The sequence below is a fragment of the Eubalaena glacialis genome, chromosome 5 (assembly GCF_028564815.1).
Source record: "Eubalaena glacialis isolate mEubGla1 chromosome 5, mEubGla1.1.hap2.+ XY, whole genome shotgun sequence".
NCBI lineage: Eukaryota > Metazoa > Chordata > Mammalia > Artiodactyla > Balaenidae > Eubalaena > Eubalaena glacialis.
This window is the reverse complement of record NC_083720.1, coordinates 89,295,536-89,319,352: the sequence shown is the minus strand read 5'-3', so window position 1 is coordinate 89,319,352 and position 23,817 is coordinate 89,295,536. Positions and strand designations below refer to the sequence as shown.

The following is a 23,817-nucleotide window of genomic DNA, read 5'->3' as shown; positions in this document are numbered from 1 at the left end:
AGCATCTTTTCATGTGTTTGTTGGCCATCTGTATGTCTTCTTTGGAGAAATGTCTATTTAGATCTTCCACCCATTTTTTGATTAGGTTGTTTGTTTCTTGGATATTGAGCTGTATGAGCTGCTTGTATATTTTGGAGATTAATCCTTTGTCAGTTGTTTCATTTGCAAATATTTTCTCCCATTCTGAGGGTTGTCTTTTTGTCTTGTTTATGGTTTCCTTTGCTGTGAAAAGCTTTGAAGTGTCATTCAGTCCCATTTGTTTATTTTTGTTTTAATTTTCATTACTCTAGGACGTGGGTCAAAAAAGATCTTGCTGTGATTTATGTCAAAGTGTGTTCTGCCTATGTTTTCCTCTATGAGTTTTATAGTGTCTGGCCTTCCAATTAGATCTTTAATCCACACACTAAACAGTTTTTAAAGCAGCCTTACAAGTAGTTTTTTTTTTCCCAGTGGTGGAGAAAAACTTAGACTAATAATCCAGTAAGGAATGCAGATTTTCTTAACGTAATCTTGAGGAATGGGGAAGAATGGTATTATATAAGAAAAATGTGGACTTGTTTTCTGGGCCAATTTGCAAGGCTGGTTTAAAGAGCACAGGGGATAAAGTTATAAAAGGGCTGGACTACTGTAAAAGTTACAAATATGTAGTTAAATCAAAGTTATAGAGGCAAGTTTTGTCATGTAATTTATTCGATATTAGAGAAATAATCAGCAGTATCAAGTATTTCTCTTGACCCTTGACAGTAAAAATATCACAACTGACTTAATCCTTTCCTGTTGGAAGAGTTTGCATTTCCTGTTCTGGATGCCACTGCCAAACATCCTGGTACTTTGAGTTGGTGTGCATGACTTCAACAACTGCTTTGACAATGCAGCAGTCTGAGTATTGCAAATGGCTGTTAGATTAAGCACTGAGCTACCTGGGTTTAGTTCAGTAATTTCAATAAGCACGTTTATTGTTGGTAGTTCCACTTTATTGAAGTGCAGCAGAGGTACTCTACTGGCTCTTCCATTTGTAGTTCTCTGGAAGAATTATATTTGTTCTTGTCTTTTTTTGTGTTTATATATTTTATTTTACATTTTAATAATGTTATGTACTTTAAAAAAGAAATGTTCTGTGTGTATAGATATTTGCATGATATAATGTAGTTGACATTCAGTTCCTCAAAAGGTCTTGCTGCGGTCAGATGTTATGTACTATATCCATCATGACTATATTAAACACAGCTCATATGTGAATAAATATAGGATATTTGGCCAAATAACAATAATGAAAATAATAATAATAATATTAATAACATAGATTCAAGACTTCACCTCACCATGTCCAGCAATCCAAAGTTATGTCATAAACCCTGTCAAGTCACAACCTGCTCTTTACAAAGTCTTCCTTGATATCACCAACCAGGCCCGAACACCCTAACTATCTTCCCCTGACTTCCCTGCTCTGAAGCAGTAAAAAAGCCCAGTCAAAGTACTCTACACCCTTCCTGTAATAAATCAAACGAACCTAGCTTTGGTGATTTTGTATTTAATGAGTTTCTTACTGTAGTGCATTAAAAATGACTATGTTTGCTTTGTATCTCCTCCTATCAAGAGGTGGAAGCTACTTCTCCACTCTTTGAATATGGACTTGACTCGTGACTTGTTCTAAAACTCAATTGGAGAAGCAGAAGTGACATTGTGTGAGTTCTAAACCTAGGCCTAAAACTTTCATGCAAGCTGTTATAGAATTCTGCTCTCATCTCAAAAAGTTCAAGCTTGTCTGTTGGAGAGGCCACAAGAAAGTGAAAATTAAAGCTTCCTACTAATCTGCCAAACTCCAGCTATGTGACTGATGCCTTCTTGGATCATTCTGCCCCAGCTAAGCTGATGGCTAACTCTATTCTAAAGAGTAAGCTCAGGGAAGCTCCAAAGATAACACTTCCCTGACCCCAGACCAAATTGCTGGTCCAGAGGGTCATGAGCAAATAATATGGTGTTCTTTTAACCCTAAGTTTAAGAATGGTTGGTTGTTTTTGTGTATAGTGTAAGGGAGTGTTCTAATTTCATTCTTTTACATGTCGCTGTCCAGTTTTCTCAGCACCACTTATTGAAGAGGCTGTCTTTTCTCCATTGTATATTCTTGCCTCCTTTATCACAGATAAGTTGACTATATGCACGTGGGTTTATCTCTGGGCTTTCTACCTTGTTCCATTGATCTAAATTAGAACACTCCCTAACACCATACACAAAAATAAACTCAAAATGGATTATAGACCTAAATGTAAGAACAGACACGATAAAACTTTTAGAGGAAAACATAGGCCGAAACCTCTATGACATAAATCACAGTAAGATCCTTTTTGACCTACCTCCTAGAGAAATGGAAATAAAAACAAAAATAAACAAATGGGACCTAATGAAACTTAAAAGCTTTTGCACAGCAAAGGAAACCATAAACAAGACAAAAAGACAACCCTCAGAAAGAGAGAAAATATTTGCAAACAAACCAACTGACAAAGGATTAATCACCAAAATATACAAGCAGCTCATGCAGCTCAATATCAAAAAAACAAACAATCCAATCCAAAAATGGGCAGAAGACCTAAATAGACATTTCTCCAAAGAAGATATACAGATTGCCAACAAACACATTAAAGAATGCTCAACATCCTTAATCATTAGAGAAATGCATATCAAAACTACGATGAGATATCATCTCACACCAGTCAGAATGGCCATCATCAAAAAATCTACAAACAATAAACGCTGGAGAGGGTGTGGAGAAAAGGGAACACTCTTGCACTGTTGGTGGGAATGTAAATTGATACAGGCAGTATGGGAAACAGTATGGAGGTTCCTTAAAAACTAAAAATAGAACTACCATATGACCCAGCAGTCTCACTACTGGGCGTATACCCTGAGAAAACCATAATTCAAAAAGAGTCATGTACCACAATGTTCACTGAAGCCCTATTTACAATAGCTAGGACATGGAAGCAACCTAAGTGTCCATCAACAGATGAATGGATAAAGAAGATGTGGCACATATAGACAATGGAATATTACTCAGCCATATAAAGAAATGAAATTGAGTTATTTGTAATGAGGTGGATAGACCTAGAGTCTGTCACACAGAGTGAAGTAAGTCAGAAAGAGAAAAACAAATACCATATGCTAATACATATATATGGAATCTAAATATATATATACATATGGTTCTGAAGTACCTAGAGGCAGGACAGGAATAAAGAAGCAGCCATAGAGAATGGACTTGATGACACGAGGAGGGGGCAGGGTAAGCTGGGATGAAGTGAGAGAGTGGCATGGACATATATACACTACCAAATGTAAAATAGATAGCTAGTGGGAAGCAGCCACATAGCACAGGGAGATCAGCTCGGTGCTTTGTGACCACCTAGAGGGGTGGAATAGGGAAGGTGGGAGGGAGACGCAAGAGGGAGGAGATATGGGGATATATGTATAAGTATAGCCGATTCACTTTGTTATAAAGCAGAAACTAACACACCACTGTAAAACAATTATACTTCAATAAAGATGTTAAAAAAAATGGTTGGTTATATAGCAATATATAACAGAGATATTATGATTTATCAAAAACACAGTACATATGTAGCTCTTTAAATAAACAAGCCCAAAGAATATTAATATAGTGGATCAGTGTCAAATTGCAACAAAGTCCAGAATGTCAAAGACTTCTAGGTTACTCATACAAACTCTATCAGTGTTGATAAACTTTCATTGAGAAACTATCATATTTCCATTTCCTCACTACTCTTAACAAAATATATCTTTTTAATTTGAAATTTATATATTATACATATATATGTGTGTGTATGAATTCTAACAAACACAAAGAAAATAAGGTTTCTTTTCAAATACTAGAGGGAAAATGTAATAAGTAAAAAAGGGACTTACCTAATACTCCACTGTACACAGATAATCCCAGGACTGTGGTAACTGTGACTATTTTACTCCTTTTGGTCATGGTGAATTGGGACCATATACTTTTGGAAGAATAGTTACTAGTGGTTGTGATATATCAGGTACTGGATAAATATGAGAAAAACAGAAATTATGAGTAAATGAAGGTACATGTTTGTTTCTGCATTATATTTTCTGTGGCAAATATAATGACAGAATGAGGACTCTAAACCATCATATTAAGGCTAAGTGAGAAAGCCAGAGGAGTGTCCTTAGCAGCTCCTAATATAAAGAAAGTCTCATCTCTTGCAGAAGGAAAAAAAATCAGTATCATTTTAAAATAAAACATTTCCAGTTCTACTTAAATTCCCAACCTAGTTTTAAATTTTTCGAAGATCAAGACCCTAGTTGAGAAAGAGCAGAATGCCCGAGAAATAGTTAATGTCTGTGAAAATCTTGAATTCCTAGATTCCCCTGAGCCCACTCCTCTCTGTGAAGGGGTAGCACTTCTCCATTGTTTGAGGATGATATGCTGTCCTCTACCCTTCAGAACATCTTCCATCCCTGTCAGTATCTGCTCTTATCTCCCTTCTTGGCCACAGGCCAATAACTAGGGTTAATCATGTGTATAAAGCCAGGTATAAGATGGATCTACTAAGGAAGGAAACATAGTATAACTCAAAAGAACTGGAGGACCTATCCAATATTTACCAACAGGAACTGAGAGATTATATGTGGAACTTTATGCTGAGGAAAGGATTAAGGAAAGTAGAAGATAAAGTTGTATAAGGAAGCATCTTTTTAAATTTTGGAACACCCTCTCAGGACATAGGATTTAATACCTGGGTTTAGACTCCAGGAGAAACTTGGAAAAAGTGATGGCCTATAGGAAGTAAAACTGATATGCTGAAAGTGCCATGATAAACAGTGAAAGAAGGAATCCAAAGACTTAGAGTAGTGGATATATTAAGATTTATATGCTTGTAAGTCTGGAAAATCTACCACATGATTGTTTACTGAAGTTATAAAATGTTCATTGTGGCCATACTGTGAGGACCAGGCTGTTGGCAGTAACAAAACTGAGCTCAATGATGTTAATTGTAATCAAATCCAAAAATAATACAGACTAGGTAATGACACTCAGTCATCAGAAGTCAAGCAGTCACAATGGTCACGGTGAACAGTGAGGTTAGAGTGGCAGCCAGGCAGTCTTAACCCATGAAAAGCTATCAATATGGCGATAGAGATAAACAGGCCACCAAAAAGGGCATTGTCCTGTCTATTCTACCAGAAGAGCTCGAGGATCAGTATCCGAAGGATGAGGACCATCGCTTCTCTCAAATCATAATCACTTGCCAAGCTTTTAGACCTGAGAGTTTTTAGACCTGATCCATTGACTAATGAAGAGACTGGGTCCTTTAGAGGAAGAACGCTGTAGCATCACAGTAAGTGTACACGCTAATAATTTCCTCAACTCTTTCCCAAGAGAACGAGAGCATCCTGGGACAACTGATGATTTTTTCAGTCCCTCAAATATAAAATTGGGTAGAAATCCTTTGTCAGTGGCACAAATCCAAACTGTATCCTTGACATGTGGGATAAAAGGTGTAATATTGGGAAAGGTCAGGTAGAAGCACTCTGTATTAGATTCCTAGGGCTGCTATAACAAATTATCACAAACTTCATAGTTTATAACAACTGAAATTTATTCTTTCACAGTTATGGAAGCCAGAAGTCTGAAATCAAGGTGGTGTTATGGTCCATTACTTTTTGAGATTTCTTGAAAAATCCATTCCATGGCTCACTACAAGATTCTGTTGGCTTCTGACAATGCATGCTGTTCCTTGGCTGTGGTTTCTCTCCAGTTGCTGTCTCTCTTCACATCACCTCTTCCTTTGTGTGTCTATAAACCTCTTCCATCCTTCTTGCCATAAGAATATCTGTCATTGGATTTAGAGCCCATCCTAAATCCAGTAGGAACTTATCTTGATATCCTTAACTTAATTACAGGCATATTTCAGAGGTATTGCAGTTTGGGTTTCAGACCACCATAACAAAGCAAAAATCACAATAAAATGAATCACAAATTTTTTGGTTTCTCAGTGTATATAAAAGTTATGTTTACACTACAATGTAGTCTATTAAGTGTATAAAAATGTACCTTCCTTGATTAAAAAGTGCTCTATTGCTAATAAATCTGAACGTTCAGTGGGTCATAATCTTTTTGCTGGTGGAGGTCTTGCCTTGTTAAAGACTGTTAACAGATCAGGGTGGTGGCTGCTTAAGACTAGGTTGACTGTGACAATTTCTTAAAATAAGAAAACACTGAAGTCTGCACATCAACTGACTCTTCCTTTCATGAATAATTTCTCTGTAGCATGCAATGTTGTTCGATAGAAGTTTACTCTCAGTAGAACTTCATTGAAAATTGGAGTCTATCTGCTCAAAGCCTGCTGCCTCTTTATCAACTAAGTTTATGTAATATTCTAAATCCTTTATTTTCATTTCAACAATTTTCACAGCATCTGTACCAGCTGTACTTTCCATTTCAGGAAATCACTTTCTTTGCTCTTCCATAAGAAGCAACTTCTCACCAGTTAGTTCTATCAGGAGATTGCTGCAGTGAATTCAGACCTTCAGGGTCCACATCTAATTCAAGTTCTCTTTCTATTTCCACCACATCTGCAGTTCCTTCCCCCACTGAAATCTTGAACCTCTCAAAATCATCCATGAGAGCTAAAATCAACTTCTTTCAAATCCCTGTTAATGTTGAGATTTTTACTTCTTCCCATGAATCACAAATGTTCTTAATGGTGTCTAGAATGGTGAATCCTTCCCAGAAAATTTTCAACAGACTTTGCCTAGCTCCATCAGAGGGGATCACTATCTGAGGCAGCCATAGCCTTAAAAAATGTATTCCTTAAATAATAAGAGTTGAATGTTGCAATTACTCTTTGATCTGTGGGATGCAGAATGGTTGTTGTGTTAGCAGGCATGAAAACTACAGTAATCTCATTACACATCTCCATCAGAGCTCTTGGGTGACCAGGTGTTTTGTCAATGAGCAGTATATTTGAAAGGAACCTTTTCTTTCTGAGCAGAGGACTCAACACTGGGCTGAAAATATTCAGTAATCCATGTTGTAAAGAGGAGATGTGCTGTCATCTGTGTTTTGTTGTTCCACTTATAAAGCACAGGCAGAGTAGATTTAGCATAATTCTTAAGGGCCATAGGACTTTTGGAATGGTAAAAGAACACTGGCTTCAACTTCAAGTCACTAGCTGCTTTGGCCCCTAACACGAGAGTCAGCTTGTCCTCTGAAACTTTAAAGTCAGGCATTGACTTCTCTTCTCTAGCTATGAAAGTCCTAAATTGCATCATCTTCCAATATAAGGATCTTTTGTCAACATTGAATGTCTGTTGTTTAGGGTAGCCACTTTTATGAATGATCTTAGCTAGATCTTCTGGATAACTTGCTGTAGCTTCTACATCAGCACTTGCTGCTTCACCTTGCACTTTTATGTTATGAAGATGGCTTCTTTCCTTCAACTAAATGATTCAAACTCTGCTAGTTCCAACGTTTCTTCTGCAGCATCCTCACCACTCTCAGCCTTCTCAGAACTGAAGAGAGTTAGGGCCTTGCTCTGGATTAGGCTTTGGCTTAAGAGAATGTTGTGGCTGATTTGATCTCCTATCTAGACCACAGAAATTTTCTCCATATCAGTTATAAGACTATTTCACTTTCTTATCATTTGGGTGCTCGCTGAAGTAGCACTTTTCATTTCCTTCTAGAACTTTTCATTTGCAAAAATATTCCTTGATTTTGTGCAGGAGGCCTAGTTTTTGGCCTACCTTAGCTTTCCACCTGCCTTCATAACTAAACTTTATTATTTCTAGCTTTTGATTTAAAATGAAGTACATTCAACTCTTCCTTTTACTAGATACTTAGAGGCCATTGCAGTGTTATTAATGGCCTAATATCAATATTGTTATGCCTCAGGGAAGGGGGAGATCTGAGGAATGGAAGAGAGACAGGGGAATAGCCAGTTGATGGAGCAGTTAGAACACATATACTTATTGATTAAGTTCACCATCTTATATGAGTGAGGTGTTCTGGTGCAACCCCACAACTTAAAATAGTAACATCAAAGATCACTGATTACAGATCACCATAGAAAATATAATAATAATGAAAAAATTTGAAATATTTCAAGATCACCCAAACGTAACACAAACATATGAAGTGAGCAAAGGCTGTTGGTAAATGGCACGGATTGACCTAATTCACTCAAGGTTACCACAAACTTTCACTTTGTCAAAAGCCAACATGTGTGATGCACAATAAAGCAAAACACAACAAAACAAGGTATGACTGTACATTTCCAGCACCCTTTCTCTATATAAGATCAGTTTGATAGTTACAACATGGACGTATTTTGGGATATCCACTATTCAACCCACTATAGCCTTGAAACATCTTCCTCTCACCACCAGCAAACCACCAAACCTCTCACCACCACTGACCCAAACCAAAGCACAAACAGAAGATAAGATCACATTTCTATGGATGGTACAAATTAACGATCTTAAAAAGTTAAAGAATGCAAGATGATTAGCTCCATCATATCTGGGCCCTGCAAAACCAAAAGATCCTGGAAAATGGTACTGGCCTCCTGCAAACTCATCCAAGAATTCACTCTACTCTCAGCCTTTCTTTAAGATGGGATATCTCTGCTAGAGCCTATTAACGCATCTTCAGGTACATAGTAGGAGGTCATTTCTTTGGTGATTGTGTTCTCTGCCATCTCTATCTGAGAAGATCAGACAGAGTGCTCATTCACTTGGAACAGAAACAGCAGACATTTACAATTTTTACTGAGGACTATATAAAATAAACTTTTTTCTCTTCCCTCATAATATAGGCCAATGAGATATGAATTATCTGGATATCCTTCAGAAAATTGTATGAACTGACTATGTTGATATAACATTGAGCTAATCAAACAGGACGAACAAGAAGTGAATAGTATGTTGGACACCTGTGTAAGACACATGCACCTTAGAAAGTGGGAGATAAACCCTATGAATATTCAAGTGTGATCTGCCACATCAGTGACATTAATTGGAATCCAGTGATCAGGGGTATTTGAGGTCATGATTTCCAAAAGAGAATAGATTTTTGTATTTGCCTTTCTTTCTACAAAGAGAAAAAAACAGTAGTTATTTGTAGGCCTTTCCAGGAATTGGGGAAAACATATGTATTCCATCCTGTGACTCATATGCCAGGTAACACAAAACAGTTTTGAGTGGGCCCATAGCAGAACAGAATTCTGCAGTTGGTGTAGCCTGTGATGGGCTATAATATTAGGTAGACCTTATAGTATTAAATACATCAATAGTGAGAAAAGACACTGTGTAGAATCTCTGCCAAGGTTAATGGCAGAATCACAACATAGCAATACAAAGTCATCTGGACTGAAGAATTACATGTGTTTGGAAAAACAACTCCTGGCATGCTATGGGACCCTGTTAGAGATGGAACATTCAACCATAGAACAGAATGTTATTTCCTACCAGAGATTATCCATCATAGAATAGGGATTAAGCAATAAAGTAGGCAAAATTACCCAGCCAGGTCACATCAGACAGCCTTTATTATCATCCACCCCAGTGCCTGTCCCTAGAACAAATTAACAAAGTGGTTATGGTGACAGCGAGTGGAGCTATGCATGGGCTCCAATGTATGGGCTCCTGTTTACCAAGGCTTATGTAACTACTCCCTAACTGAGTATCAAGATGATCACATCTGCTAGGAATCTAATTAAACACTGAGTTCCTGATAAGGCACTGTTGTATGAGTAGACCAACTGGATACTGGGGGCCAATTTCCTAACTTGGATCTCTTCCACACTGGCTATTTACCCTGACAGGAATAGTCACATATACTAGGAATTACTTTATCTTATTATCTGCATGAACTCTGCAAAAAGGTCACATTCCATTAACCAGGAATTTTAGCAATTTTAACAGTTCATAACACTGAAAGATATAAAAATGGTAAAAAATCAAGATATTTTAAGGTCATGGGTGAAAATTGACTTCAGCATGTGAACACAAAATCTTACTTACCAAATGAGTAGCTTACTTATTTGGTAGAAAACAGTGTGGGACATTTTGAATTTCCAAATTATGCTGTTCCTATTCCAGATGTCAATTCTCCTCAAATTCTAATTTCTTTTTCTTTAATCATTGATACCCCCAGTTTCTGCTGTTGATTCTATTTGGGGCAATGTAATCTCAAAAGTGGCTACAGTCAGAAAGCTATAGTGATCTTAGGGTTCACCTCATTAGCTTCCCTTCTCTTAGTTATCATGTTTCTGTGATGCCTGATATTCATAACTGAAAACAGTGTTACATATAATTTGTCCAGTTTTCTATTTGTTCATGGCAGAGGGTTAGTCTGGTCCCTGTTAACACTATCATGGCCAGAAATGGAGTCAATACCTTAAATGACTTAATTACTAAGCAGTTTAACCAACTTGGAATAGTCTTTGAGTAGACAAATGGAAGCAGAAACTGAGGAAGATTTCTAACAAAAAGGGAATTTTTGTAATGTAGAAATTCAGTAACTCACTGAACTCATATGTAAGAGAAAGCACATCCTCTTGTTTTTCCAAACTTACTAAGATTAGGAGAACAAAGTAAACACCTTTTATTCCTCCTAAAGTACATCCACGCCAGGAAACACCTAATAATATTGAGAGAGTAATGTTGATAATGGATAAATTTGTTGGCTCTGGGTCAAAGTTCTTTAGCTCTTCTGTAGTTCATGACGAATATAATTCTGAAAAAGTGTTGATGCAGAGAATTTTTTAGTGACATCTAAGCATTATTTAAAAATTTTTTTCCAGTTTATTGAGATAAAATTGACACATAACATTGTATAATTTTGAGGTGATTTGAAATGCTTATATATTACAAACATATACTGGTATTAATTAACACCTCTATGACATCACATAATTATCATTCTTTTCTTTTGTGGTGAGAAAATTGAAAATCTATTCACTTAACAACTTTCAAGCATAATACAATACTATTAACAATAATCACCATTCTGTACATTGAATGCACAGAACTTATTCATCCTATAACTGGAAGTTCGTGCCCTTTGACCATCTTCTCCCCCCTTACCTTAACCCTCAGCCCCTGGAAACTATCATTCTATTCTCCATTTCTATAAGTTTAGCTTTTTTAGATTCCATATATAAGTGATATCATACAGTATTTATCTTTTTCTATCAGACTTATTTAACTTAACATAATGACCTCAAGGTCCATCCATGTTGTGGCAAAAAGAAAGACTTCCTTCTTTCTCATAGCTAAAGAATTTTCAATTGTATGCAATGTATCACATCAACTTTATCCACTGATGGACACTCATGTTGTTTCCATATTTTGGCTGTAGTTAATAATGCTGAAATAAACATGAAAGTGCAGATATCTCTCCAAGATTCTGTCTCCATTCCCATTGGATATATACCCAGAAGCAGAATTGCTTAATCATGTGGTAGCTTCATTTTTCTTTTGAGAAACCTACATAGTGTTTTCCATAGTAGCCATATTAATTTACATTTCCCAAAACAGTATACTAGAGTTCTCTTTTCTCCACATCCTAACCAACACTTTTTATACTTTGTGTTTTGATAATAACCATTCTAACAGGAGTGAGGTGACATATCACTGTGGCTTTGATTTGCATTTCTGTGATCTTTAGAAATGTTGAGCACATTTCAATGTAGTTGTTGGTCATATACGTATTCTTTGGAAAAATTATTCAATGTGTCTGCCCATTTTTAAATTAGACTTTTTTTACTGTTAAATGTATGAGTTTTTTTCTTAATTAATTTTTAGTGGAATATAGTTGATTTACAATGTTGTATTAGTTTCTGCTGTACAACAAAGCAAATTGGGAGATTGGGTTTGACATATGAATTCTTTTTATATTTTGGATATTAATGTCTTATCAGATATATGATTTGCTAACATCTTCTCCCATTCTGTCAGTTACCTTCTCTTTTGTTGATTTTTCCTTTTTCTGTGCAGAACTTATTAGTTTGATAAGGTCCCACTTGTTTATTTTTGCTCTTGTTGCTGTGCTTTTTGTGTCAATCCAAAAAATCATTGCCAAGACCAATGTCAAGGAGCATTTCTCCTGTCTGTTTCTCTAGGAATGTTTTCAGTTTTTGTTATATTTAATTCTTTATCCATTTCATCCTAATTTTGTGAGTGGTGCTGTATAGAGGTTCAGTTTCATTCTTCTACATGTGGTGATCTGGTTTTCCTACCCCATTTACTGAAGAGATTATCCATTCCCCACTTAGTGTTATTGGATTTTGTGTCAAATATTAGTTGACCTTACTTATGACAGTTTTTTTTTGAACTCTCAATTCTGTTCCATTGGTCTATGTGCATATTTTATGCCAGTGCCATACCGTTTTGATTATTATTATTCCTTTGTAATATAATTTGAATCAGGAAGTGTGATGCCTCCAGCTCTGTCCTTCTTTCTTGGGATTGCTTTGGCAATTCAGGGTGTTTTGTGGCTCCATACAAATATTAGGATTGTTTTTTCCTATTTTTGTGAAGATGCATTGGAATTTTTATATTAACTGAATTAAATAGAGAACGCTTTGGTTAGTATGGACATTTTAACAATATTCTACTCATCCATGACTTTGTATATCATTATAACTTTTTGTCTTCTTCCATTTATTTCAAAAATGTCATAGTTTCCTGTGTGCAGAACTCTCCTTTCACCTCCTAGGTAAATTTATTCCTAAGCATTTTATTATTTGTTATGCTATTTTGAATGGGATTGTTTTCTTTGTCCCTTTTTTAGGTGTTTTGTTAATAGTGTATAGAAACACAAATCATTTCTTTTATGTTTATTTTTATCCTGAAAATATACTGAATCCACTGATTATTTCTAACAGTTTTTGGTGGAGTCTTTAGAATTTCCTATATATAAGATCATGTCATCTTCAAAGAAACACAATTTTACTTTTTCCTTTCAAATTTGGATGTCTTTTATTTTATTTATTTATTTATCTATTTATTTATTTATTTTTGGCTGATTGCTCTGGCCATGACATCTAGTACTCTGTTGAATAGAGCGTATGTGTTATTCCTGGTGAAATTTCAGAGGGAAAGTTTTCAATGTTTTATTATTTTCTATTATGTTATCTGTGGGTTTGTCATGGATTGACTTTATTATGTTGAGTCATGTTCTTTTTATACCCAGTTTAAGTGTTTTTATCATGAAAAGATATTATGTTTTTTCAAAATTTTTGCATCTATTGAGATGATCACATAATTTTTATTTTTCATTCTCTTAATGTTGTGTATCACATTATTGATTTACTTATGTTGACCCATCCTTGAATCCCAGGGATAAATCCCATTTGATCATAGTGTATGGTCCCTTTTTTTGCACTGTTTAATTTGGTTTGCTAATGTCCTATTGAAAAATTTTACATCTATATTCGTCAAAGATATTGGTCTGTAATTTTTTACTCACTCAGATTTTGTTTTTCTGGGAAAGTATTTCTCTCTATTTTTGAAGGACATCATTTTCAGGTAAAATATTTTCGGTCACAGATTTTGTCTTTCAGAACTTTGAATATACGAACCAACTCTGTCCTGGCCTGCGAAGTTTCTACTGAGAAATCCAATAATATTCCAATGGGGATTTCCTTGTATGATATGAGGTGTTTTTTAGACTTTCTCAGAACATTTCTATGGATAGGTCTGTTCCACATTGCTTCTTCCCTCTTGAGGGGGATTTCTTTCTATTGTATGTCTCCTTTTGATCCCACAATGCAAGCCACATGTTGAGAGTCTCCCGTTCATTTTCCCTAGTACCAAGTCCTGAAATGTTAGTTTGTGAGTATTCTTCCAATCCAACAGATATGGGTCCGATTTCTGCACTTGCTAATTCCTGCTTTCCATGGCAGTGCACAGAGGGATACATTTCTGTGGGTCAGGGAGGAGGAGCAGACTGGTGTGGGTGAGGTACACGAAGCATTGGAGAAACCTGTGGCCACTCAGAGGGGTCTGCAGATGAGGTGCCCAAGGAGATGGTGGGAATCCTGATGGAGTCCACAAATTGTTTAGCAGGAAGAATCACAAAGTGGTTAGTAGCATTGCTTTGATGAGTTCTAAGGCCTGGCAGTGATCCCAGCCTCTCGTAGCCCCTAAGCTTTTCAGATCACCTCAGTAATCTCGGTAAGGTGAGGAAAAAGTGGACATTCCTTATTGCTGGGGAAACCAGACACTCACTCATACAATTTCACTTTCCCCTGTGGGAGACATTATATTTCACATGGATCTTTCCTGGCACTAAGCCACAATAATTGGGAAAGGAGTGACACAGAAAAGTGAAACTATTCATCTTACCCTCTTCAATGCACACGTTCTTGGAATTATTTGCTCCAGTGGTGGGACAAAACTTCTTCACTGGACTTTCTGATTCCCAGAAAGTTATGCTCACCCGTGGGGGACTGCCAAAATCATTGTTCTGTGGGGATGACAGTAGAGATATCCTATTCTGCAGTCCTGCTGATGTCACTACAGAAAAGAAATTCTTACCATGAAAACCTCAAAGGAAGTTGATATCAATGGAGGTGGAAGAACATAAGATTAGAAAACAAGTCAGGATCTTTTGGGCCATTTCAGAGAGTATAGATTTTAATATATAGATGAGAGAAAGTTATTAAAGCATTTTACTCAAGTATGATAATTTCTAAAACAGATTTTTTTTTGAAAATCAGAAGAGTTTTTTATGGAGAGTGAGTTGCAGGTATGCAGAAGTTGAAGCAGTGATATCGGAAGGGTACTGCAGTAAGTCAAAGTTAGTTATAAAAATGACTAGAGTCAGATAGATGCAGTGAAGACTGCAAATGAAAATAGGTTGGGGCTTCCCTGGTGACGCAGTAGTTGAGAGTCTGCCTGCCAATGCAGGGGACGCGGGTTCGCGCCCTGGTCTGGGAAGATCCCACATGCCACGGAGCAACTAGGCCCATGAGCCACAACTACTGAGCCTGCGCATCTGGAACCTGTGCCCCGCAACAAGAGAGGCCGTGACGGTGAAAGGCCCGCGCACCGCGATGAAGAGTGGCGCCACTTGCCGCAACTGGAGAAAGCCCTCGCACAGAAACGAAGACCCAACACAGCCAAAAATAAATAAAGAAATAAAGAAATAAAATGCTGGCTTAACTCCAAAAAAAAAAAAAGTTTAAAAAACAAAAAGAAAATAGGTTGATTTATAATTTGTGAGTAGAATGTATAGAAATAGTAAGCAATTGAATAATTACACAATTATATTTTTATTAAGGACCAGTTATTCTCATGATAATGTTATTATCATCATATATTCTTATTGATTAATTGTTTGAGGAAAATCAACTTTTTAAGCAAAAGGATTATAGATGAAGTTATTGTCCTAAATATCATTGAATCCATTTCTACATGGGGTAGTGTCTTCCAGTTGTGAAGATCCAAGCAAAAAATAGAATTTACATTATAAAAAGTATCTTAGAACAGGAAGGCAAAGAAAATAGAATTGGATGTGCTGGAAGGAAGGATAAGCTTATCAAGTTATGTTCTTCATGACTTCTCCATTCTAAGATATCTCTTCTCAATATAACATTAATCTGATGAGAACAAGAACTTGAACTCCTATCTTCAATAACAGTAAAAAGATTTCTTTTTCTTTTTCTCTTAAAGATAGATGTGATTTAGCAGGAAAGGCACTGAATTTAGCTTCAGAACATTTGGATCTAAATCTCCCTGCCTCAACATCTCAAAGTGTGCATATTCTCTCCTTCTGGCAGTAAGTGATGGCCTCACTCTTATCTGCAATATTTAGCAGAATTATCAGCATGAGAAACACTACAGAGACCATTTTGTTCAAAAGAACATTCAAATAAAAGCAGAGAAAAAGATCCAAAAAATCTAGTCTTATTTGAATATGCATCAGATGGTGATGGATTTTCTTAACATTATTTAGAAATTATTATGGATTTGTGTTTAACTTCACACCCCCTTTTTTTGATATCCTCTAAAAGAAGTTTGGTAACTGTCATTCTGAGGTTTGTTTCTTTTTCCTAACTTATTTTATTGACTTTATTGACATTTTTTTTTTTCCATCAAGGCACTTGCGTTTCATTTTACTCTTCAATACAAAGTACACAACTCAAAGTTCAGCCCAACCTACTATAAATTGATTGGGAGGGTCAAGGACAAATCTTTGGATTGTGAGTTTCATGCACTTGGTATAAGCTCAGATTTAGTTTGAGCGAACTTAATATCATGAAGACTGTGAAAGGCTTCTGTGTCCTTTTTATGCTGCATCTATGGTTCTTTGACTCTGGAAGGACTGGGAAAGTACTTGTATGGCCCATAGATTTTAGTCATTGGATTAATCTAAAAGTTATTCTGGAAGAACTCCACCTTCATGGGCATGAGATAACCATCCTGGTACCTTCAACAAGTTCTCTGCTTGATCATACCAAGATTCCCTTTAATGTGGAGATACTTCAACTTTCAATAAGTAAAGAAAGTTTCATGGAAGAGTTCAGTGCTGATCTCTATACACTTTCTTTTGAACTGCCGAAACTTTCATGGTGGGACAGGCAAGTGAAACTGACAGAAGTTATAAAAAATTTTTTCGCATCAGCCAAAAGAGTATGTGACAGTGCTGTCACAGACAAGGATTTACTCAGCAGGCTACAGGCAGCTAAATTTGATATCTGTATTGCTGACCCTTTAAGCTTTTGTGGGGAATTGGTGGCTGAACTCCTCAATATTCCATTTATATACTCTTTTCGGTTTTCCTATGGGAATGTCATTGAGAGATTGTGTGCTAGGCTTCCTATGCCTTCTTCATATGTTCCTGGCATCACATCAAGACTGACAGACAACATGACTTTTATACAGAGACTGGAGAACTGGTTATTGTATACAATGAGTGATATGATGTCTTCATACTATGCATTTGCAGAATGGGATGAGTATTACAGCAAGATTTTAGGTAAGAGAAATTTGCATATAATAATGATTCTTATTTCATATGTAAAATGTGAATATTTATCTGACTGTAGGAAAACTTACAAAAGGCTTTTTAAAGTGAGGACCCAAGCTCCTGTTGCTTAACTGTTTTGAGTGAAAACAATAAAAACAACTCTTTTTCTTTCTTTTTTTTAAACTTTTTCTTTTTTGTTTTTTTTTAGATCATTGAGTACTGCAAATATATCAGAGAAGGAATATTCTCTATATTTCTCCATAAATTCTGTTTGATGCTACTAATTGTTTTTCAGAGTATCTGGAAAACCCAAATCTGACGTGTGCTTAAGTTCCATAACCTTGGACTACTTCTCTCTTGTTTACTTCTCCTTTTATACACTTGTTTTCTTTCTGATTAACCTGCTGTTTCTCAGGCTTTCTGTTTGCATCCTATCAGGGCTTGATTGACTGATTCCTGGGCTTGGAAAGTGGTAAGCATGAAACTGGAAAATAAATAAATATATCTTGATTTCATCTGCTCTTGTCTTCCAAAGGAGAAACAAGGAAGATTTTTCTCTAAAGGACCATGTTTCTAGACTTTTAAACTTATCTCATTGTTATCTTGTTGTTACTGTTCTATTCATAATTGCATTAAAGGTCAACTAGAGAGCTTTGACCCTGAGCGCAAAGCTTTTCTCAATTTAAGCAAGTCTGTAACCACTTTAATTTTCCTTTTGCATAATTGATTTTTTTTTTTATTAAAGAAGCTTTTATTTAATTGTGTTAAGGATGATTTTCCATAGTATATTAGTTATCTTAGAGGAAGCAGTATCCTATTTATATTATTTAGTTAGATTTTTTGTGATATAATTAATATATAACATTGTATTAGTTTCAGGTGTGGATGAAAAAGTTAATCAATAATCAATCTAAGAAATGGAAAACTTTATTTGAGCCAATGGGGATTATAACCCAGGAGACAGTCTTTCAGAAAGCTCTGAGGAATGTTTCACCCATTAGAAGTAAAAGCACAGTTATATGTTTTTGACACAAAGGGTTTTACATCAAAGGGTTATACATCAGAGTAATGTACTGATGGTTTACATAGGCCAACAAAGCGAGTAATGAGTTACTGTGACCCTTTAGGGGATTAAGGAAAGAATGTTGTATCGTAAGGAGTTACCTTGCTGGCACCAGGAGGAAATTGGCTTTTTTGTTTGTTTCATTTTTGTTTTGTTTGTGAGCAGACATTCCTGTGTCTTCTAAGGAGATCTTGTTAATGTACAACGCAGATGCAAAATGTACACTAAAGGGGAACAGGGTGGTAGCTCAAATGGCAGAGAAAATTTTGCATTAAATTTTTCTTGTCCTGCCTTAAAATCATTTTGTTTCATCACAGGTAGACAACATAATGATTTTATATTTGTATATATAGTGAAATGATCGCCACAATAACTCTAGTTAACATTCATCACCACACATAGTTAAAAGTCTTTTTTATCTTGAGATGAGAACTTTAGATCTATTCTCTTAGCACATTTCAAATATTCAATACAGTATTATTAACTATAGTCACCATACTGTACATTACATCCCCAGGACTTACTTATTTTAGAACTGGAAGTTTATAACTTTTGTCTACCTTTACCTACCTATTGTGCCCACCCTCCAACCATAGGATCTTGCAACAACCAATCTGTTCTCTGAAACGTTTTTTTCCTTTTTTGTTTTGTTTTCTTTTGAGGTTCCACATCTAAATGATATCAAACAGTATTTGTCTTTCTCAGTCTGACTTACTTCATTTACCACAATTTCCTCAAGTTCCATTCTTGTTTATGCAAATGGCAGGTTGTCCCTTCCTCTCATGACTTAATATTACTCCATTGTTTATATAACCATGCTTTCTTTATCCATCATCCATTGGAAAACAGATTGTTTCCATATTATGGCTATTGTAAATAATGATGCAATGGACATGAGAGTGCAGTAAGAATTTTATTTTGACTTTTTTGAGGAACATCCATACTATTTTCCAAAGTACCTGCACCAATTTACATTCCCACCAACAGTGCACAAGTGTTCCCTTTTCTGCACATCCTCACCAATATTTGTTATCTCTTGTCTTTTCGATGATAGCTATCCTAATAGGTGTGAGGTGATTCCTCACTGTGATTTTGATTTGCCTTTCTCTGATGATTAGTGATGTTGAGCACCTTTTTATGTATTTGTTGGCTATTTGAATATCTTCTTTGGAAAGATGTCTACTCAGGTCCTTTGCTCATTTTTTTAATTGAATTATTTGCATTTTTGTTTGTTTGTTTTTTTGCTGTCGAATTCTATGAGTTCCTTAGACATTTTGGGTGGTAATGACAAATCAGATACGTGGTTTGCAAATATCTTCTCTCATTTCATAGGTTGCTTTTTCATTTTGTTGATCATTTCTTTTGCCATTCAGAATCTTTTAAATCTGAAGTAGTCTTCATTTTTTTATTTTTAATTTTATTGCTTATGCTTTTGGTGTCATATTTAAAAAACCATTGCCAAGACCCATGTCAAGGAGCTTTTCCCCTATGTTTCCTTCTAGGAATTTTATGGTTTTTCAGGTCTTATATTTATGTTTTTAATCCTTTGCAAGTTAACTTTTGTAGCAGAGTAAAATGGGGGTCTAGTTTCATTCTTTTGCATGTGAATATCCAATTTTTTCAGCAAAAATTATTTAAAAGACTGTCTTCCGGGGCTTCCCTGGTGGCGCAGTGGTTGAGAATCTGCCTGCCAATGCAGGGGACACGGGTTCGAGCCCTGGTCTGGGAAGATCCCACATGCCGCGGAGCAACTAAGCCCGTGAGCCACAACTGCTGAGCCTGCGCGTCTGGAGCCCGTGCTCCGCAACAAGAGAGGCCGCGATAGTGAGAGGCCCGCGCACCGTGATGAAGAGTGGCCCCCGCTTGCCACAACTAGAGAAAGCCCTCTCACAGAAACGAAAGACCCAACACAGCCATAAATAATAAATAAATAAATTAAATTAAATTAAAAAAAAAGATACAAAATAAAAAGACTGTCTTCCTCCATTAAGTATTTCTGGCTGCCTTGTGAAATATTAGTTGACCTTATATGCATGGGCTTATTTCTGGGCTGATCAATGGGTTTATTTTCATGCCAGTACCATATTGTTTTGATTAGTACAGCTTTAAAATATTGCTTGAAATCAGAAAGTGTGATGCCTCCAGGTTTGTTCTTCTTTATCACAATTGCTTTGGCTATTTGGAGTCTTTTGCACTTCCATATGAATTTTAAAAGTGTTTTCTTTGTTACTAATTTTAACAGAAGTATCTCTAATACCCTATCGTTTCTAAAAATTAATTTTATTCCTAAAGAATTAAAATTTACCCTTATAGTTGCAATCTATTATTTTATGTAGCCACTTCCTTTTTTCTTTTTCGGATATCTGTTCAAAATTTCCTCTGGGAAATTATTTCTTCAACAACTCAAAAACAATATGAGTGCTTCTAATGAAGTATGCTGCCCAGGAATATACCATATATTCAAAAAAGGCATATAACCTAATCAAGGTCGACATGTTGCACTGAGGATTTTTCTGGGCACTCTGTGACAGAAACAGGTGCTTATATCTCTAGACTTGACCCTAAAAAAAAAAAAATGTGGACAGAAACTGCTGTACCCATCTCTTACCCAAAGTCACAGCCCAAGCTGCAAAAGGCAAAACCGAAAAAAGATAACTTAAAATCTCATCCTAGTGACATTTTCTGAGCCATGGATCAAGCAGTGACTGATCTACAGGTGTATTGAAGTTATTTGTTTACCTCTGGTTCCAGCAATTTTGTACTCAGTTTTGGAAGCTCTTTTATAGTGAGGCATAAGTTATAGGACATAACTCTGTCTCTGATTCCTTGCTAGCTCTTGGCACCTTAGAACATTCTTTTGGGGAATGTATCAATAATCTGAGAAAGAATAATAAAGCCTTGGTAAATAGAAGAAAAAATTTCTTTTACTCTCATAAATTTTAAAATGCTATTAGATATAGATTGTCATTCAGTATCAATTTAGTATCTTCCTTATAAAATGCATTCCAAGTATATTTTTCAAATTTTAAAACTATAACTCATAACTTACACAATTATAAATTGAATCATGTCAGATATGTTCAAATAATTGAGGAGGAAACAAGTAAGAAGGTATCTGGTTCAAACCATATTTTGAGGAAATATTAATATAACATTTTGGGAGACAAAGGAATGTTAGGATAATACTATTGGGTTAGACACAAAAATGGTCAATGTCTAATAGGGCAATAAAATCATAATTTAGGGGGTGATCTTTTCTACCAGACAGAAATATACATGCCAACTTTTTAACTTCACAGTGCCTGAACAAAAAAGTCCACAATAAATCAATAATAAATAACAAAATAAAATGTAGGCACACTTTCCTGAAGATGTAAATAATACTTTAATCATTCAACAAATGCCCTAGCATTATATCAAATGTGGCATTGCTTTTGGAAATTTGGAAAAGCTTTTCCAAATCTGAGATATTTTCTCACAATCTCCTTATTCAGATCAATTATTTTTTTATTTCTCCTACAATATTATCTTCATTTCAATAAGATGCATTAAGCACACCAGATTACTAAATCAGTAGTGGATAAGTAACAGGAAAAAGATGTCATCTTGATATGAAAGAAAGTGAACCAAACATATGACCCTGCAATTCTACTCTTAGGTTTATAAGCAAGAAAAATGAACACATATGTCCACAGAAAACATATACATGAATGCTCATAACAGCATTATTCATAGTAGACAAATGTGAAAACAACCCAAAAGTTCACCAACTAATGAATGAATAAACAAAATAATGTATATCCCTACAAAAATATCATTCAGCAGCAAAAAGTAATGAAATACGATACATACTACCACGTGGATGACCCTTGAAAAACATTATGCTAAATGAAAGGAAGCAGCAAAAAAGACCACATAGTGTATGATTTCATTTATAATAAGTTAAAGAAGGTTTTTCTGGAATAGGCAAATGAAGGAAAAAGTAGATTAGTGGTTGTCACGGGCTGGGAAGAGGGAGAAATGAAGAATGACTGCCAATGGATACAGGATTTCTTTTGCAAGTAATAACATTTTTTTAAATTTAATAATGGTGGTGGTTTCACAATGTTATAAATGTACTAAAAACTACTCAATAGTTTATTTAAAAAGAAGAATTGTATGGTATATAAATTATACCTCAATAAAACTGTCATTAAAAAAGCATGGGAGTAAAGCATCACACAAAGAGAATAAATTTATACCCATGGCTGATACAAATAAGGCTCCAATATGGGGTCTGTACTGGGTCTGAAACTGGATTTTGAATACTTTTGTCATTACCAGAATAAAACCCCTAAATTACTGAGATTTGCTTGTGATCTCTTACATAGATAGATTGTCCTGGTCAGATCAAAACCCTTATATTTTCTGATCAAAACTTTAGCACACTTAGAACATCAAGGAGAATATTCAAAAAGCCATGCGGTGAGAAACCAGATAGCTATGGTTTCCTCCTATCAGTGATATGGAGTATGTATTTCAAAAGGACACCAAAACTCTGGGTAAGGTTCCTTATACCACAGTAATTGAATAGAATTCAGAAATGAAGCTCTGGTTCCCAACTAAGTAAAATGATTTAATTCAGAGTCACTAATTTGAGTTTTTATTCTGTTAATGTTCACTTGATTTCCACTTCAGTTCAAAGGTATCCCTTTTGTACTGTTTATCAGCTAAATATGTCAAAATAGCAAATATTTCATCACCAAATTATTATGCAGTGCTCTCTCTTCACCAAAGAGGACAAAGTCTTGTAAAACAGGAGCTATAATTATGTACAGCAAAGGAATAATCACTTTTAAATTTTTATGAAAAGATTTCCATTCCTGATAGGATATAATTAGTTATGGAAGCACAGTCCCAAACACCAGAAGAAAAGATGGATAAATTTCAAAAGCTGTTTTTAAAAGATATCAGAGGCTTTTGGAGCAATGAGGATGAGATAAATTGGAATTCCAGAAGAGGAGGAGACTCTACCATAGTAGGCTGGGATCACTGGCTGAATTTCTTGTTCATTGCTCAGATCACGTGCTGATTCTGAGCTTGGAGTGGGGCTCAGGCTTAGCTCAAGCAGAAAGAGTCTGTTGGCAGAGAGAAAGCAGCAGGCTTTTGCCTTGTTCCATACTTAAATCTCTGTTTGGGTATTCATAATCTCAGTATTGTGTACTCTTGGGGGACAAAGGCCTATTGATTTCTCATGGGTTGCATAGAACTAATATTGCTTCTTTAAAGATTTTTCTTAGAAAATTCTATGGTAAAACATGTCTCACTTAACATATCAGATTGTTGTCCCTCTCTCGTCTTTCATTTTTGTTCAGGAAAACGTACCACATTATGTGAAATTATGGGGAAAGCTGAAATGTGGTTGATTCGAACATACTGGGATTTTGAATTTCCATTCCCTTACTTACCTAACGTTGAATTTGTTGGAGGACTGCACTGCAAGCCTGCAAAGCCCCTACCTAAGGTAATTAAAGGTGCTCCTTTTTGCTTCTCTGAGTATTTACCTCCTGGAATCATTTCTAGTTTATTATTTTTTTAGTATTTGATCCTCAAACTGAAAACCTGGACACAGGAATTAATGGGAATTATCCACCTTAGACTTAGAATTATCCACCTTAGATAATTAATGGGAATTATCCACCTTAGAATGGTAAGTACTTAATACTTACCATTAAGTATTTACTGCATTATTGTGGTAATCATT

The 23,817-nt window shown here is 35.6% G+C and overlaps 1 protein-coding gene across 1 annotated transcript in view; it reads left to right on the top strand.

The window, feature by feature from the left end:
- Positions 1–16,299: 16,299 nt before the first annotated feature.
- The window catches only part of LOC133092200 (UDP-glucuronosyltransferase 2C1-like), a 30,966-nt gene continuing 23,448 nt past the window's right edge, over positions 16,300–23,817 (top strand). Inside the window, exons 1-2 of the mRNA XM_061191433.1 lie at positions 16,300–17,020; positions 23,429–23,577. Coding sequence (XP_061047416.1) covers positions 16,300–17,020; positions 23,429–23,577 — 870 coding nt within the window. The remainder of the gene's footprint in view (positions 17,021–23,428; positions 23,578–23,817) is intronic.